Raw genomic sequence first — 18,145 nt, 5'->3', positions numbered from 1 at the left:
CCAGTGATGGAAACAGCACTGACGAGGGGGAAAAGAAGAGCAGGAACTGAAAGTAAATCAGAGCCCAGCAGATCGCGTGCAAGGGGCAGGAGTGGGAGCTGAGGGTGGAGAGGTCAACAGGAACTGGGTTTGCCTTTATCCTCAGGCACTGGGAAGACATAGAGAGAGCGTAGAAAGAGAAACAGTGAAGTCAGACTTTTGCTGAGCAAGGGTCCATCTGGCCACAGAAAGGGGCTGGACTGGCCCTGGAGATGGAAAACCAGAAAGCATGAGGAGGCTGTGGTCTAGGTCGGAGGAGGGGCCACGGGCTGAGAGAAGAGGAGTCTGAGATGTGAAAATGGAGCACAAACAGGGCTTGGTGATTGACATGAAATGGGACCTCAGTTTTTCCACCAGAGAAATTGCAAGTCCTGCCCTGCTGGCCTCTCCAGGTGGGATTAGAGGACAGCAGGCACTTGGCACTGACTACTCGAAATGGCTGGTAACTGTGTCTGCTATATCAGCTCATCCGCATCCGCTCCCTCAGCACATCCTCATGCCCTAGTACAGTCCAGGTCAAGCATAGACCAGACACTCAGGGTGCTAGGTCAAGTCTGTAAACTCCAAGAACCAGAGTGGGGCTTCACCACCCAAGCCCACCCTGGAAGAGCCAGTGGGGCACAGACTAGCTGAGCTGTGCTGAGGACATCTGGCTCCCCTGGGCAGGGTGGGGCCTAGGCTCCTCCATCCAAGAAGGGACCTGCCCACATCCACAGCGATCTGGAGCAGATGGCACATGGTTCCTTCCTATTCTATCCTGCTCAGCCATGGCTTACAGACACAGGCTAGGATGGAAAGGAAGTGACTCCTGGGAATGGTGCTGGGCACGACGGCCAGGCAGAAGCCAGACGGTGGTGCCATTAGAGCTCCACCCCTCACCAGCTGAGTGTCCTCAGGAACTGTGAATCCAGCTGCCCAGGGGCAAGGCCAGGCCTCGGGGCCAGGTATTCTGTCTCCCACAGCTGACATCGCATGTCCAGATGGTTGTGCTATCCCAGGAACCGAATGTCTCTCCTCTCTTGATCTCAGTTTCCTTCACTGCAAAATGGGTGCAAAGGAGAGGAGAGAACTGTGGAAGCTCTAAGGGCTCCCCTCCCCAGTCTGTCTGATGGAGGAGGGCCTGCATGGGTCTGGCAGTTGGAGCAAGTCATCCTTTTACTCCTCCAAGTCTCCCGCTATCAAAGCCATTCCTTTGCTGCCCCTGGAGAGGAGAGCCAGGCTGGAGCAGCAGGCTTGGTGACAGGACACAGAGATAGGTGGCTGCCCACAAGCTCCATGCAGGGCTACAGCATCCTCTTGCCTGCTCTGGACCTCAGTTTTCCACCTGTGGCCTGAGAGCTGGTGTGGGACATCTGTCTTTCCAGTACTCTGGCTGTAAGGGCTTGTTAGGGGGCAGGGAAGACTGCTGTGAGCCTATCATTTGAGATCCTTGACGTGAGTCTACCACAGGCTGGTCACTGGAGCTCCCCATCCCATGGCCACAACCCCATTTTAGGCTCTATTTTCTCTGAATCTAACCACAACCAATTCATCGTTCAACTAGCAGCCTTCTAAGTCTCAAATTTGATCATGCCTCTGCCCTGCTTTAGAAAGGGGTCTCCCAATGAGGACTTTCTTCAGCTGGCACCCTCAATGCAGAGGCCACATGTGTAGCCTGTCATTTTGAGGCCTGTTGGGCCTGGACCTAATGACCCCACGGTCTTACCTCCTGCAGGGCCCCTCAGCACTTGCAAATACAAACACATGCAGGTACTCTGAGGTCCCACATCTCCAGCAGATCTCCCTGCCTAGAGCACCTGCCTTTTCCTTTCCACACTGCACCAAAGAATCATCTCCTCCACGGAGCCTTCCTTGATACCACAGACTGGGTTGGAGACCTCCTTTGTCTTCCCAGAGACCCATGGGTGTACATCTTCATCTGTCTTTTCCGCTAACAGGGGCTCCTCAAAGGACAGAATCCAGAGAGGTGCCTGCACATTGTGAGACTCCTTGTAAATGCATGGCGAATGAATGAATGAATGGAGAAGGGAGGGAGGGAGAAAGGAAGGGAGCAAGGCTTGCAAGGGAGGTCATTTCTCATGAGTTTGGCTGATCTGTGATAAAATTATGGGCGATAATAGAAGCCCCACTGAGCAAATACTTACTGTGCACCAGATATTGGGCTAGGTGATCTAGATCCACTATTTCATTTGAGCCCCCAGTGATGCTGTGACTGTTGACAGTATTTATACTCTGAGGCTCAGAGAGGTAAAATCACAGCTCATAAGCTGTGGAGTCAGGACGGGAACCCCCATATATCTGTTGGGTGCCAAGCTTTGCAGAGGGAACAGTGATGGGTGACAGAGGGGTACAAATGCTGGGATTGAGCATTTGGATCTAATTCCATGGTCTGGGGCTTGAAGAACTCTGGGTTTTCTGGGGAGCTCTGAGGACATACCTGTTCCAGGAGGGAATCCTCACATTTTGTGTCCCCAGGGGCAGTGCCAGGGAGTAATCTGGGGAGCCGTGTACCCCCACCCTCACCTGCTCCATAAGCAATGACCCCTCCTATTCTGTGACATAAACCATTGATGTTTTCTCAAACCAGTGTCATGAGCCATGCAAAGGTATCATCCCAACCAGTCACCCCCCTAATCCCCTGCTAAACAGACGTCCTAGAGGTGCCCCTGCCAGCCCTAATCCCCACCCACCTTCCAGGCAGAGTCCAGGCCCTCTCCTGGAAGCCAGAGAGGTGGCTCTCCTCCCCAAGCCCTGCACCAGCCCTGAGTGGTACTCAGGGATGTCAAGCCCAGTCATCCTCAGTGGCCTGTTTTCTCCCCAAGGCCTGTGTTGTCAAGATCACTTTGGAGATTTCCTTGTGGATGGAGCTCAGGCAGTCGATCGCTCCTTGGTTCCATCTTGCCAACCTCACCGAGAAGACAGAGTACCCACTGCTCTTCCCGGAGCTGGGCCCAAAGGCTCCTTGCTCTGCCCTGGGCCTGACTGTAAGGGGGTGAGAAATGGGTACAGGGAGGAAGTAGAGGCAGGGCTTGTGGGTGACTCTTCCAGAAGCTTGATTGTGCAGGGAGGAAGAGGAACAGATGGAGAGGCACGAGAGGTCAAGGAAGACATTTTGCTCAGGCGAGAGAGAGAGACTGGGGAGTGGAGAGTGCTTGGGCTGAGGGGAAGGAACAAGCAGATGCAGCACGGGGAGGGTGCTGAAGAGGGGGCAGGAGGCGGTACCTGGGGTCCCGCTGGGCTGTGGAGGGGTGAGGAGAGAAGGTGCAGACATGGGGTTTATTTGGGCAGTGGAAAACTGAAGGCAGCCCCTCTGAAAGCCTGTCTGCTCTGAAGGAGGAGTTGAGGGCTGGTAGGGTTGAGGGTATGGGACTGACAAGAAAGATGGGGCCAAGGCTTAGAAGAGAGAGGAGAGAGGATGCCCTAGGACAGACAGAAGTTTGGGGACCCAGCCAAGTGGGGCAGTGACAGGGTCTGCAGGGCCTTAGGCACTCAACTGAGTCATGTCCTCCAGCTCTACTCAGCCCCACGGTGCAGGACGGAGCAGTCTGGTGGCACCATGAATGAAGGACACGAATTGATTGGTCGTGTTCATGGGAATCCTGGGTCCTGGGAGGGAGGCCTAGGCTGGCAAGGGAAGGGAAAGAAGCCAGAAAGATTCTGGGCCGGGGCCCCAGTGCAGAGGGAGTGATCCTGTGCAGGGAGGTGAGACTGCCAGAGAAAAACCTCAGACCGGGCAGGAGGGAGATGCAGGCTGCCCAGCCCTGCCAGGCCAAGTCTTATTCACCCCTCTCAGCTGGGACTGTTCACAGCCCAAATCTCACACACACAGCCAGGCAGAAGCAGCCCCAGGGCTGGCTTAAAGGCCTTTGGTGCTCACATTTAATCTCTATTTGCTCCCAATCCCCAATAAACACATACTCTTTTTTTTTTTTTTTTTTTTTTGAGATGGAGTCTCACTCTGTCGCCCAGGCTGGAGTGCAGTGGCCGGATCTCTGCTCACTGCAAGCTCCGCCTCCCGAGTTTACGCCATTCTCCTGCCTCAGCCTCCCGAGTAGCTGGGACTACAGGCGCCCGCCACCTCGCCCGGCTAGTTTTTTGTATTTTTTAGTAGAGAGGGGGTTTCACCGTGTTAGCCAGGATGGTCTCGATCTCCTGACCTCGTGATCCACCCATCTCAGCCTCCCAAAGTGCTGGGATTACAGGCATGAGCCACCGCGCTCGGCCAAAACACATACTCTTAAGTACAAACTACAGCTTGCTATATGAATAGCCTCAAGCAAAGTCCCCCGTGCAGCCAGTCCTCTCTCAATTATGTTGGTAGACATAATTGAACCACCTCTGGAATTTATTTGTTCATTCACTCAATAAATATTTATTGAGCACCTACTATATGCCAGACACTGTCCTAAGTATATGCAGCAGTGAAAAAAACACGAAAACCCCTGCCCTGGTGGAGTTTATGTTCCGGTCAGGAGAGAGAGACAATAACCAATAAATAAGTAGAACAGTGTATTAAAAGATTTTAAATGCTAAGGAGAAAAATATAGCAGAGAAGGGGCATAGGAATCACACGTGTGCATGTGCTGGGTAAGAGATTATAATTTTAGCTTGGAGTGGTAGGAGAAGGTCCCATGGAGAAGGTGTCATTTAAGTGACCACCTGAGGGGGTCTGTCCTGCATCCTTTTTTTGAGACAGGGGCTTGCTCTGTAGTCCAGGCTGGAATGCAGTGGTGTGATCATAGCTCACTGCAGCCTCGACCTCCCAGGCTCAAGCGATTTTCCCACCTCAGCCTCCCAAGTAGCTGGGGTTACAGGCACACACCAACACACCCAGTTAATTTTTAAACATTTTTTAGTAGAGACAGGCTTTCTCTATGTTGCCCAGCCTGGTCTCGAACTTCTGGGCTCAAGTGATCCTCCCGCCTTGGCCTCCCAAAGTGCTTAGATTCCAGGTGTGAGCCACCGCACCCAGCCTGTCCTGTGTTCTTCATGCACACTCCACAGCGGGAGCCACCTGTTGCCTGCTGACCTCCTACATTGCACTTTGAATGAGGTAGTTGCCCCTGACTTTGATCTCTTCCTCCCAGGCCACCCCTCAGACACCCACAAAGCCCTCTTCTTCCCACACTGGACTGGCCAGAAATGGGCCAGTTTGAGGGTGAAGATTTGGGGTTTGGAGGCAGGCAGTTCAGCTGATTGGAAGATCACTGACGGATTGGTGGCCCTGGCAAGTAACTAAGCTGTTGGGGGCTTAGTTTCCTCCTCCCAAAAGAAGAGACCATGCCCCCTTTACAGGCCCCAGGCAGGCAATGAAACAGGACAGAGGGTAGCAAAGGGTTTTGTCTTCAGGTTTGAAAACAGTCACAGACCACAGCCTCATCTTTGAGGATCCACCACTAGGTCTCCTGGGGCCTGGACATGTGCCTGAAATTGCCTGGTGAGAATGAAAACCAATAGATGGATGGTCTTGGGACAATCTCTGCAGGGTGTCCTGGGGCAGCCAAGCTCTATGGCCCCAGGGGCAAGCTGGACCGGTGTGGGAGAGCAGTCACTAGGGACAGATCTCGGGGCTTGGTGTGACAAAGCATATCTCCCAGTGAGCTTTCTCAAGGTGGAATGCAGTGGCCTATGAGAGGAGTGAGCTCTCTGTAATGGGAAGTATGCAGGCAGGGGCCAAATAAGCCCAATCAGGAAGGCTTCAGAGAGCCCCCTTCTCTGGGGGGATGGTGGGGAGACCTCTGGGTCAGATGACCTTAAGGCCTCCCTAGCCTTGACTGTTTGGAACTCAGAGGCCTGTCATTGACCCCTGGGTCCAGCTGGATGTCTTATCACTGCCAGGTGGGCTCAGGCCCTAGGAAGAGCTAGGGACGATCAGAGCAGGAATCAAGGCAGGGGCTGCCTTTCACGGGAGGGGAGGAGTTCCTTGAGGCTCTCCCTCCACAGCCAAACCTTACCTGTAGGAGTTGTGGACAAAACTGCCTACCTTCGGGCCTCAGGGTCTGCCTGGGAAATGGGCAGGATCATAACCCACAATAGCCACTTGGCAGGGTTGGTGGCCTGCCTTTCCTGAGGTGGGGACTGGGGGACCCAAGTAGTCTCAGAGGTGCTACTCCTAAACCCATCACCTTCATTCTGCTTGACAAATCTCCACATCAGCCAAAACAAAGATTAAAAAAAAAAAAAAAAAATGGAACCAGGCAGCACCAAGGACAGAGCCCCGGGACTCATCTTTATAGACTGGATCCAATCATCTAACATTTCCCAGTGCCTCTTGGGAGCCAAAGCCTGTACTCCTCTCTGAGGCCCCAGAGGCAAAGCAGACCTTGCCCCCAGTTCCTAGCACAGTTAGAGAAGGAAAGGGAGGGAGTCTGACACTGCCCCTTTGGCTGGTCTTCTCTGCCCTGACCCCTGACCTCCATTTCTTTGTCCTTTCTTAGGCTACTCTTCCTGAGAAACAGGGTGTCATGGTGGGTTTATAGTGCACTTTGGGCAAGTTCCTAACCTCACTGGCCTCAGTTTTCCCGTAGGGAAATGCCACCTCTCTTCCTGGGCACAAGGTGCAGATCTACAGGCAGGACTCCTAGTTTCATGTGACAGAATCCGAGGTTAAATGGATTGAGGCAAAAAGGGAGTTTATCAGCTCATGACACCAAAGGTAAAACCTCAGGCACAGCTGAAACCAGGCACTCAGTGCTGTTCTCAGGAAACGATGCATCCCTGTCTATCATCTCTGCCATTCCCTGGCTTTCTATGTGGACAGTCTTCTCCCTGGTGGCAGTATCTCCATCGCCCAGGACAGTGCCTGGAACTTAGTTCACTTGGCTCCAGCAGCTCCTGCCTCGCTTTCTACTAGCTTTGCAAATGCTGTGGAAGACCTGTCTCCTTCCCGATGCCCCAGTAAAAGCACCAGAATTGACTCTGAGGCATGCAATGAAGATCACTCCTCCACCCCGAGCCAGTTACAGGCCTGAGGGGCTCACTCTTCTCTTATTGGCAGGCTTCAATCACAGACCCATCACTCCCAGATCCCCAAGACTCTAGATGGGAGAAGGGGGATCCCCTAAATGAAAATCAGAGGGCAGGGTCGTCATCATAAGAGCGGATCTGGGAACTGAGTGGGAAGAAGCTACAGAGGGGCTGAACAATGACTGCTAGGCTGGCCAGGTGGCTGGACCTGGGCCATCTGTTCCCCCACAGACTGAAGCCTGGTTATCTGGGAGGATGGGCAGATCCTTAAGGCACTAACTGAGGCCATCAGCCAACTGTGCTACTTGCAGCTAAGCAGCAGGTTCCTTCTTGAAGGGAGAACCACGTAGCCTCTCCCACAAGGAGACAAACAAATGGGACGGCCTGGTGGTCCAAGCAAGGCACAGAGAGCCTCTCCAACTATCTCCAGGGGAGAGTTTTTTAGGAGACCCTGGGGATCTCCTAGAGCACTGGGTGGAAGGTGCGGTGGCCCTATAGGCGTGGACTTATAAGGGCTGGGCACCACAGGCCGTCCCTCTGCTCACTGGGAGCTGCCCTGTCACAGCTGCTCCCTGGGCCTCTGTGCTATCCACAGTTCCTCAGTCTCAGGGTTGCCCTTGACCTCTCAGTCTTGTGCCCACTGGGGCCGTGTGGCCTCTAACCCTCTTCATTCACATTCCCAAGAAAGAACCTCTTGCTAACTTTGCGATGCCTCAGTCACCTCATTTGTAAAGTGGAAACAGTAGTTTTGAAGAGTGAATGAGACAGGCACATTAAGCATTTTGCACAATGCTTGGTTCATCATCAGTGCTCAATTAATACATGTGTCCAGGTTGTGGTGGGGCTTCTGGGTGCACTCTTGGGCAGCTGGGGCCCCTCATACATAGTGGGGTCTTGGGAGATGTAAGTTCCATCTTTGCTAAGCTTGAAGAGGCTGGAGAGAAACCAAAGGAAGCAGCCCCAACCCCCAAAATTCCCCAAAGCTGCAGCTTCCTCTTCCTTTCACTGAAAATGGCTGTTTCAGTTTTAGATTTAATTCCTGTTGAGCGGGAAGTGAGAAGGGGAAGTGGGAAAGGAGAAGAGAAATCAGAGCCCCTGCCTTCCATGTTCTCTTCTGCCAGGTTTGTCATTCTGGAGCCAGCCAGATGCCACAGGTAGGACCAGAACTCCTCCAGGTGAGAGGACTATGCTTCCCGCCCTCTGTCGTCTGGGTGCCAGGGAGGCACTTGCATTAGGAACCTGGCCTCAAGCTGGCCTCAGGTGGGCTCCAGGGCAACCCTGCCTCAGGCTAGAGGCAGTTCCAGAGTCAGGATTGGGTTGATGACTGGGGCACAGAGGGTATAGTGACTCTGTATGGTAGGTAGGCACCATAAGTAGCCCTGTTTACTCAGACTCAGAGAGGGTAGGTGGCTTACCCTAGGTCACACAGCAATTTGGTGGTCAATCCCAGCCTGTCTGACTCCTTAGGGGAAGGAAGCTAACTCTTGACCCTTGGCATCCTGTGCCCTTGCTGCTAACTCACTGGTCAGGGGCCCAGCAAGGGGGTTTCCAGGCCTTTATTTCCCAGCAGGCAGGCAGGCCAAGGTTAGGAAGCCTCTTCCACATCCAGCTTGGTCTGAGCTGGTTCCTGCCTCAGCTGGCTGGCAGACAGTGACTCAGGCTTCCAGCTCCTGCCTTTGGCCAACAGATCCCCTCATCCCTGCTAGATATGAAGGCCTCAGGGGATGGGGGAGGCTCTGGGGTCACGTAAAGTTTATCCTGAGACCATAGGATCTAAGCAGCCTGAAGGGCTGGGCCCCTTGTCATTTCTTCCTATGTCCATACTGAATTGCTCCTGCTCTAGAACTGACACCATGGTTGTTACCCTAACTGAAAAAAGGAAACTGGAAGAGGCCGTCCCTGCTGTGAGGTGAGGGGCTGCCGTGTTTTGCCAAAGGTGTACCTGGGGTGGAGATGGGTGGTGGATGCCTGGGGCCAGGGCCTCTACCTCAGACAGATAAGGCTTAGTGCTGACCCTGTTGTCCCTGCCATGTCCCCAGTGGCTCCTGTGACCACACTGACCAGGGTGAGGACCTGAGAATGAGAGCTTGAGCTCATCTGGGGAGGGTGAGTGGAAGGAAGGTTGGGGAGTGGGTCAAGAGGAAATGAGACCGGAAACCCAGTCCGGAGGCTGCTCAGTGCCAGCCCTGAGGGGAGGCCCCCCACTGTGGTCAGACCAGCCTTGCCCTCACCCCTCCCTGGCTGTGTGACAGAGTGGGGCTGGCTGTCCGCTGGTGCCATCTCATGGCTACAGGGTCTCAATGCAGGAAAGACCCAAATCCCCTGAGAATCCCCTGGTTTGAGCATCTGAGCTCCAACTTAGGGGGAACAATGAAGAAGGGGGCCTTAGAGTCAAGAAGAACGTACTGAAATGCCACCTGGCTGGGATAGCTTGGAAAACTCACTGGCCCTTCCTGAGTCTTAGTTTCTTCATATGTAAAGGGGAGGGAATAATCCACCCCCCACCAAATTGCCCAGGACTGCAGATAAAACATCTGGCACAGAATAGGCATTTAAGAAACAACACTGGCCAGACACGGTGGCTCACGCCTGTAATCCCAGCACTTTGGGAGGCCGAGGCAGGTGGATTACCTGAGGTCAGGAGTTCAAGACCAGCCTAACCAACATGGAGAAACCCCATCTCTACTAAAAGTACAAAATTAGCCTGGTATGGTAGCACATGCCTGTACGTCCCAGCTACTTGGGAGGCTGAGGCAGGAGAATCACTTGAACCTGGGAGGTAGAGGTTGCAGTGAGCCAAGATGGTGCCATTGTACTCCAACCTGGGCAACAAGAGTGAAACTCCATCTCAAGAAAAAAGAAAAGAAAAGAAAAAGAAAGAAGAAAGAAAGAGAGAGAGAAAGAGAGAGAGAGAGAGAAAGGAAGGAAGGAAGGAAGGAAGGAAGGAAGGAAGGAAGGAAGGAAGGAAGGAAGGAAGAGAAAGAGGGAGAGAGACTGGCCGTGGCCGGGCATAGTGGTGCATGCCTGTAATCCCAATACTTTGGGAGGCCAAGGAGGGAGGATCTCTGCCAAAAGAAGGCTCCACGTTGGAGGTTTCGTGATGGGCCAGCCCCTCTCAGGCCTCTCATCTGAAGGCCCCTCTTTGCAGAGCTCATCCATTGCTCTGGCTTTTATATTTATTAATTTCTCACAGAGGTTAAGCTCATTCCCCACTTCTGTGCCTTTGCCCACAGTGGACCTCCTGCCTGTGATGCCCTCTTCAGCCTTGTTATGAGTCCAGGTCCCTCTGGTCCTTTAGTGCCCAGCAGTGGACATGCTTTCTCCATGAGCTTTACAGGTTACTCCCTCCCAGGTGCACCCATGACCCCTCAGACCTGAGTGCTCCCTCCCAGGCCCCGTCCCCTCCTCTAGGCCTAGCCAGGTCCATGGGCAAAGCTAAGGCCCAGTGAGAGCAGGGCAGTTCCTTGGCTCCGATTCAGTCATCCTTAAATTCTTTGAAGTCCCAAGCCCTAGGATGCTGTAGTTCCAAGGTCCTGAGAGCCCTCAAACCTAGACTCTGTTAGGAAGGCAAAGAACTAAAAGGCCAGTGGGTAATGGGTATTCAGTGGTTGTTGAGGTGCCAGGCCAGGCCTCTTGTATGCCCTTGAACCCCTGAGAAGAGGGTGGGGAAGGGGCAGCTGGCCTTAGTTTCTTTCTCCATCTGTCAAGTGGGACCCCATGAGCCTTTTCTTCCCCTCTGAGGTTAGTCCAAGTGCCCTTATCTGAGCGGAGCAGTGGGATTAGGGGTCTCCAGATCTGCACGTCTGGGCGGATAAGACATGATAGGGACAGCTTTGTGTTTCCCATCCATCCAGGTTGCAGGGACTGAGACCACTTAGGCTTCTTACCCAAGCCCTGCCCTGCCCTGCCTTGGGGACAACACCTCCCAGGAGCCCTCAGATCTGTTCCCATTCCTGGGACAGTGACCCAGCCTGCTGGGAGTGGCTGTGGGAGGTTGTCCCAAGGACCCAGCAAAGGACTGGCTGCTGAGCTGAAGGCCATCTTGCTCTCCTGGGCCACAGCACAGGTCAAATCCAACCAGGAGGTCCACACTCAGCTGGCAGAAGTGACCTCTTAGCACAGGCCTAAGCAAGCAGTAGGTGCTCAATCTGTGCACAACTGACCAAGTGTTTATCAGAAGTTCAAACCTGATTTTTCTCAGTGTGATCCAAACTTTGGGTTCCCACTCTGTTCCTCAATCCCCTTGCCTGTAAAAATGTCTTTGGGGTGAGATCGGTGCCTTTAAGGGCACCTTCAGCCCTGATGCTCTAGGCTCTAAGAGTCTCCTCTGCACCTCCCAGGGTAGAAGATGAGCCGCCCTGAGTGGCACTTTATCCTGGTGGTCAGTATGACCATATTCTACCCAGGAGGCTCAGAGAAGGGAAGGGGCTTATCTAGTCAGTGATTGGGGGCAAAGGTGGAGTAAGAACCTGGGCCTCAAACTCCCAGGGCAGCATTCTTTCCCCACACAATCCTCCCCTGCCACCCGCCTTGCTACCTCAGCTGCTCCAAATCAAAGCCTACCTCCTCCAGGTCGCCCTCTTGGAATGCTGCTTCCCACTCTGGATCTGGCCTCCCCGGGACAATAAGAAGCCACATCTCCTGCTCTGGTCTCCTAACAGCTCTGAGGCCAGTTTGGTGGTGAGGAGGGGATGGGGAGGATGTGGCACACGCAACTGGGTCCTCAGGGGCATCACATCTATCTCCACAGCCCATGTCCATCACTCCTTATGCGCCCTGCACCTGCTGTGTGGAAGAAGCAGTCGCTGTGAAATGGGGGAACGTAGGAGGATCTGGTGACACATAGTAGGTACTCGATAAATGTGTGTGGAGAAAAGGAGAAGAGGGAAGGAGGGAGGGAGAAGGGGGCTGAGTAAGTATGTACATAAGTGGATTGCCACACGGAGGGATGGGTAGATGGCCATGTTGGTGAGTGAGCTATTGAATGAGGGAAGGAAGGCTAGATGGGGGAGTGAATGGCTGGGAGGAGGAATGGACACCCCGTGGCTCTGAGTGTTATAGCTAAAGGAGGAGCCACGAGCTCTCTAATCACTGCCCTACCCATTTGACAGCTGCGAAGACTGAGAGACGGCTGAGCAGAAAGAAAATTGCTGGTTCTATGGGGCTGACAGCCTCTGGTTCTCCCCTACCCCTCCTCCTCTGCCCCATCCCCCTCTTTCCCCTGCTGGGGTAGAGGAGTGTTCCGGGAAGGACGCCTTTTTTCCACCTCCTTGCTCCTCTAAGCCCAGTTTCCGCCAGGCGCTAGGCGTGGTGTTGGGGATGGCAGGGAGCCGGTGGCCCCCACAGAGACTCTTTTAGTCAGAGACAGTCCTGCCAGGAAACAGAGGAAGCTGCTCACCCTGTCAGATGAGCTGCAGCCTAGCTGAGGGCAGGAGAGTGGGGAGCCTCAGGTCTGGCTTCCCTTTGCCCCAACACACTTGGGACCACCAGCGTGCTGCAGGGACAGGAGGCTGCCTGTGAGTGTCAGTGCATCTTGGGGCCATGGGCCAGTGCAGGGGTTGTGGGGGGGGGGGGGCGGGTGGACACAAGGAACTGTGACTTTGGGCAGGAAGGCTGGGTTCAGCATTGACTTAAAGGAGGCCCACAGAGTTAGGAGGCCCAGAGGAAGGGATTCCACCCAACTGGGGGGATAAATAAAGGAAGAAGCAAGGTGAGATCTGGAGCTAGATAGATACTTAGGGTTTTGATAAATGGAGATTAGTTGGATGGCACTTTGTGTGAAGGGAACAGTGGAGATGGGGAGGCTGGAGAGGGAGTCTGGCTCTCTGGCTGCCACTGGCTATGTGGGAGTCTCCACGTCTTGGGAATGTGTGACGAAAGAGGAAGGGGCAAGGGCAGAGTGGCCCTGGTGTACTTCAGATAGGGCTGGAGGGCTTGGCAGGGGTCTTGAATGTCAGGAAAAGGGTTTGGGCCTTTCCCCCAAAGGGCAGAGGAATGGAGAGAAGGATGTAGTCAGAGCCACTTGTTAGCAAGCCCCCCGCACCATGGGCAGAGTCCAGCCCAGGAAGAGGCTGGGGTCTGGTCTGGTCCAGAACTTAGGACCCAAGAGCTAGTGACAGATGTCAGCTCCAAGGTCAGCTGCTGCCTGGAGGTGGGAGCCAAGAGCACCCTCCTTGAGGCCAGCCCCTGCCAGGAACTGGGAGAACAGCTCAGCTCTCCTAGGTCCTCAGAAAATAGACAAAGGAGCCGGGGTGATGGTCAGGCCTCTTTCCTGACACAGCCCTGAAGGTTTTCCCAGACAGCTGTGCACTGGATCCCCTCCTGCAGCCCTCTGCCTCCTTCCAAGAGGGAGGGGAGGGGGTCCCAGGAGGATCAGTCTCACCAGGGTGTGCGAGTGGCAGACTGCTGTCCCCACTTATCTGAGACAGAGGGCTGTCCCTGGGGGTGGGATCTGAGGGTGAAGGCCTCCCAAAGGAAGGTTGAGGGATGCAGCACCCCTCTAACATGTTCTCCTCCTCACCACAACCCTCTTCCCTTGCAGATTGGTCTCCTCAGACCCTGTGTGAGGAGAGGGGTCAGGGAGGGGCAGAGGCTGCGTCTCAAAGGTCAGCCCCACGGAACCAGCAGTTTTCTTTTTCCTCAGATTTCTTTGTCAGACCCTGTGTGAGAGGAGATTGGTCTGCAAGAACAGAGGGTTATGGTGAGGAGGGGAACACGGTAGAGGGGTGCTGTGTCCCTCAACCTTCCTCCTCACCCGGAGTGTCCTCCCACCCTTCTCCACCCATGGAAATCCTGGTCAACCACCCAGGCCTTGCTCTGTCTTTCATTCTGCTCTGAAAAGTCTCTTCCACCAGGTGGTTCACACTGGTCTCCTCCATCAGACTAGCATATCTGTATCTGTATCCCCATATCTCCATGTCCACCTATACATTATGCCCTCATGTATCTAGCTGGCAGAGAGGACTCAGTGAATCCCTGTCATGTGGAAACAAGAGAATGAACATGTGAATGAGAATGGCCCGAACCAATGAATGAAGAGATGAGCGGACGTTCTCTGCCTGTGCTCATCCTGGCTTCATGGCTATGCTGTGGGGGGCTGCTATGTTTCTTCCTCTGGTCTCCTCGTCATTCCTACCTTGTCCTAGCTGGGCACCCAGCACTCCTAGCATACGGTCTAAAGCCCCACAAAGAATCTTTGGTAACTGAGGGTGACATGGGATGTGGGCTGCAGACAGAGAATCCAACATTATCCTTTTGCCCAGAATTGGGGTAAAATAGCTTCACCAAAATGAAATTGTAAGTTGGGAAGAATGTATTTTTCTCTAATATAACTTTTTAAAATCCCATAACCTTACTTAGTAGGTATATTAAGAACAGAAAACACTTGGCCCCATGCCAGGCACTGATCTTCACAACAATCTTATAAGGCAGGTACTATCTCATCTCATTTTACAGATGGGGAATCTGGAGGACAGAGGTTAACTAGTATGCCCAAGACCACATAGCTCATCCGTGGCATAGCTGGGACTTGAACCTAAGCATCTGGACCAGAGCCCATATACTTTGCCTGAACCCTTTACCACCCACTGAGTGCATTTGCAGGACTTCATATTTTTTCTGGGCCTCAATTTTTCCCGTCTGTAAAATGGGAAAAGAGGAGGATTAGATTCATTATCTCAAAGGCCCATTGGATTTTAGTTGTAAATTTTCTCTAGACACCAGTAATATGGCAATGTCAGTTTAGAGGTGAGTGTCTAGCAGTCAGACTTACCCTATCAGGGAACCCCTTAGGGTATTTGTGCTGCTGGCTCTCCCAAAACCCAGCCCGAAAGAATGAGAGGAGGGACAAGATGTAGAATGCAATGGCATGGCATTTATTGAGCACTACTGAATGTCATCACCACACATTTCACTGATGAGGACGCTGGCCACATCACTTATGAGGACACTGTGACATGACCTGTCTCACACAGCACGTAAGTGGGGGAGCAACATTTAAACCCAGGCCTGCCTAGCTCTGGAGTTGGTCATGTAAACTCTACATCCCATGTCTGTGGGCTACACTAAGCTGCCTTTTCTGGACTGGGCAGTTGGGTTCTGGTTCTGACTCTGCTCTGACTTACGAAGAAAGGAGCAGTCCCTGCCCCTCACTGTGCCTGGATTTCCATCTCTATAAAGTAAACAGATGACTTGGTCCCTCACCCATCCGCCTTCAGGGACGTTGTTTTCACTCTGGGCACTAGCAGGCGCTGTGTTATCAGAGGCTCTGCCAAGCCTGCCTTTGTAGCCTCAAGTGGAACCAGGCCTTGGGGAACTGGGTATCACCTCCTTCCCCTATTTTACAGATCACAAGACCTCTGCCAGAAGAACCATGGCTTTGAAAGGTGGAGTTCAGGCTGAGGAGATGGGTGCGGTCCTCAGTGAGCCCCTGGTGTGTGGACCCTTCATATTGGTTAACTAAGAGTTATCAGGGCCCTTTCTGCCCCACACCCTGGACTAAGACCAGAGAGACACCGGACCTGGCCCCTCTCCTCAGGCAGGTCCCAGTCTGTGAGAGACATGCGGATCCACCATGACCAGAGTCTCCACACCCCAGGGAGCCCCTGGCAGCCCTGCACAGCATGATTTAGTGCTTCTAACCTCTTGACATCCCTGAGAGGCAGGTGCCACATTCCCCCTTTTCTTAGGTGAAATGAAATCATCACCTCAAAGTCACATAGCAAATACATAACAGAGTTGGGATTCAAACCCAAGTCCATCAATCTCCACTAACAGAGAAAGAAACATATGATCAGGGCTTTGAAGAATGAATAGAAGTTCACTTGGAAGGCTGAAGGAAAAAAAATATATATATATATATATATACACACACACATACATACATACACACACACGCACACAAAATGAATCAGATTGTTCCCAAGCATGAGCTTTATTGTATCACAAATTTTCTCGAAGTGAGGGCTCTGTGGGGCTTCATGGGGTGGTTAGAGTAGCAGAGTTGACAAAGTTGGTGCCCTCACTGTTCAGACACGGAGATCAGGGCCCGAGGAGGGGCAGGGCCTGCTGGGTGGTGAGTGAGCATGTCACTGACAGGCTGTGTATTGCTTTCCCAGCCTCCCTGAACATAGGAAACTCACCTGAGCAGCCATGGAGTGGGACAATGGCACAGGACAGGCTCTGGGCTTGCCACCCACCACCTGTGTCTACCGAGAGAACTTCAAGCGACTGCTGCTGCCACCTGTGTATTCGGCGGTGCTGGCGGCTGGCCTGCCGCTGAACGTCTGTGTCATTACCCAGATCTGCACGTCCCGCCGGGCCCTGACTCGCACGGCTGTATATACCCTAAACCTCGCCCTGGCCGACCTACTGTATGCCTGCTCCCTGCCCCTGCTCATCTACAACTATGCCCAAGGTGACCACTGGCCCTTTGGCGACTTCGCCTGCCGCCTGGTCCGCTTCCTCTTCTACGCCAATCTGCATGGCAGCATCCTCTTCCTCACCTGCATCAGCTTCCAGCGCTACCTGGGCATCTGCCACCCGCTGGCCCCCTGGCACAAACGTGGGGGCCGCCGGGCCGCCTGGCTAGTGTGTGTAGCCGTGTGGCTGGCTGTGACAACCCAGTCCCTGCCCACAGCCGTCTTTGCTGCCACAGGCATCCAGCGTAACCGCACCGTCTGCTATGACCTCAGCCCGCCTGCCCTGGCCACCCGCTATATGCCCTATGGCATGGCTCTCACTGTCATCGGCTTCCTGCTGCCCTTTGCTGCCCTGCTGGCCTGCTACTGTCTCCTGGCCCGCCGCTTGTGCCGCCAGGATGGCCCAGCAGAGCCTGTGGCCCAGGAGCGGCGTGGCAAGGCAGCCCGCATGGCGGTGGTGGTGGCCGCTGCCTTTGCCATCAGCTTCCTGCCTTTCCACATCACCAAGACAGCCTACCTGGCAGTGCGCTCAACGCCAGGCGTCCCCTGCCCTGTGTTGGAGGCCTTTGCAGCGGCCTATAAAGGCACACGGCCGTTCGCCAGCGCCAACAGCGTGCTGGACCCCATCCTCTTCTACTTCACCCAGAAGAAGTTCCGCCGACGACCACATGAGCTCCTACAGAAACTCACAGCCAAATGGCAGAGGCAGGGTCGCTAAGTCCTCCAGGGCCTGGGCAGCTTTCATGTTTGCCATTGTGTCCAGGGCACCAGGAGCCCCACCAACCCCAAACCCTGCGGAGAATTAGAGCTCAGCTCAGCTGGGCATGGAGTAAGGTCCCTCACAGGACCCAGAAGCTCACCAAAAACTATTTCTTCAGCCCCTTCTCTGGCCCAGGCCCTGTGGGCATGGAGATGGACAGACCTGGGCCTGGCACTTGAGAGGTCCTAGTCAGCCATAGAGAGCTGGGGAAACCACATTAAGGTGCTCACAAAAATACAGTGTGACGTGTACTATCATCAAGGGGTATGTTCCATGCTTTGAGTCACCAATGAAGCGGGTGAGTGAAGATGAGAGTGGGAAGTGAGAGCTTCTGGGAAGGGGCATTTGAGCTGGGTTTTGGAGGATGACTATGAGCTCTCTGGAGAGGAGTGATATTCCATTTATTTAGCAAGCCTTTACTGACACCTTGTGCTCAGGCTTGGGTTGGTTCTGGGGCCCTAGAAGAACCCGTCCTAGCCCTGGTCCATACAGGTTCCCAACTGCTGAAAGTACAGACTGGCACAGCAACATTAGGGTTGTGACAGAGGGAAGCATGGCTGCAGGGAGGGGGTACACAGAGGGTGTCCATGACCCAGTCCGAAGAGTCAGGAAAGAGCTCTCTGAGGAGGGAGCATCTGAGCCAGATGTCAAGGGCTGAGTGGAAACTTGGCAAGCAGAAGTGGGGAACACTTTAGTGCAACCCAGGAATGCTCCATACATATCCAGCTGGGCCAGCCTTGTGCTGGGATCTGCCCTGGGCAGACAGGCAGGGGGCCGGAGCAGAGGACACATGGCCTTGCAAGTGTGAAAGCCGAGAAAATGGGAGCTGTGCCTCAGCCAGCCTCCAGACAAGGGCAAGAGTTGGCCAGATGCTCCAGGCAGTGGGAGGCCAATGGAGGGAGTAATCAGGGGAAGTTTCTTAGAAGAGGCAGGGGGCCAAGTGCAGTGGCTCATGCCTGTA

At 53.9% G+C, this 18,145-nt stretch overlaps 1 protein-coding gene across 29 annotated transcripts in view; it reads left to right on the top strand.

Annotated features, from left to right (window-relative positions):
* P2RY6 (pyrimidinergic receptor P2Y6) overlaps window positions 1-17,441 on the top strand; it is a 28,446-nt gene extending 11,005 nt beyond the window's left edge. For 2 of the 29 annotated variants that reach the window (XM_031653179.1, XM_031653174.1), the window contains exons 2-5: window positions 8,127-8,180; window positions 11,578-11,850; window positions 15,351-15,436; window positions 16,122-17,441. In XM_031653179.1, coding sequence (XP_031509039.1) covers window positions 16,156-17,142 — 987 coding nt within the window. In that variant the 5' untranslated portion in view covers window positions 8,127-8,180; window positions 11,578-11,850; window positions 15,351-15,436; window positions 16,122-16,155 and the 3' untranslated portion in view covers window positions 17,143-17,441. The other 27 variants (XM_031653169.1, XM_031653162.1, XM_031653161.1 and 24 more) reach the window with 23 other exon arrangements.
* The last annotated feature ends 704 nt before the right edge of the window (window positions 17,442-18,145 follow it).

This window comes from Papio anubis, chromosome 12, assembly GCF_008728515.1.
Source record: "Papio anubis isolate 15944 chromosome 12, Panubis1.0, whole genome shotgun sequence".
NCBI lineage: Eukaryota > Metazoa > Chordata > Mammalia > Primates > Cercopithecidae > Papio > Papio anubis.
This window is presented reverse-complemented; position numbering and strand designations above follow the sequence as displayed.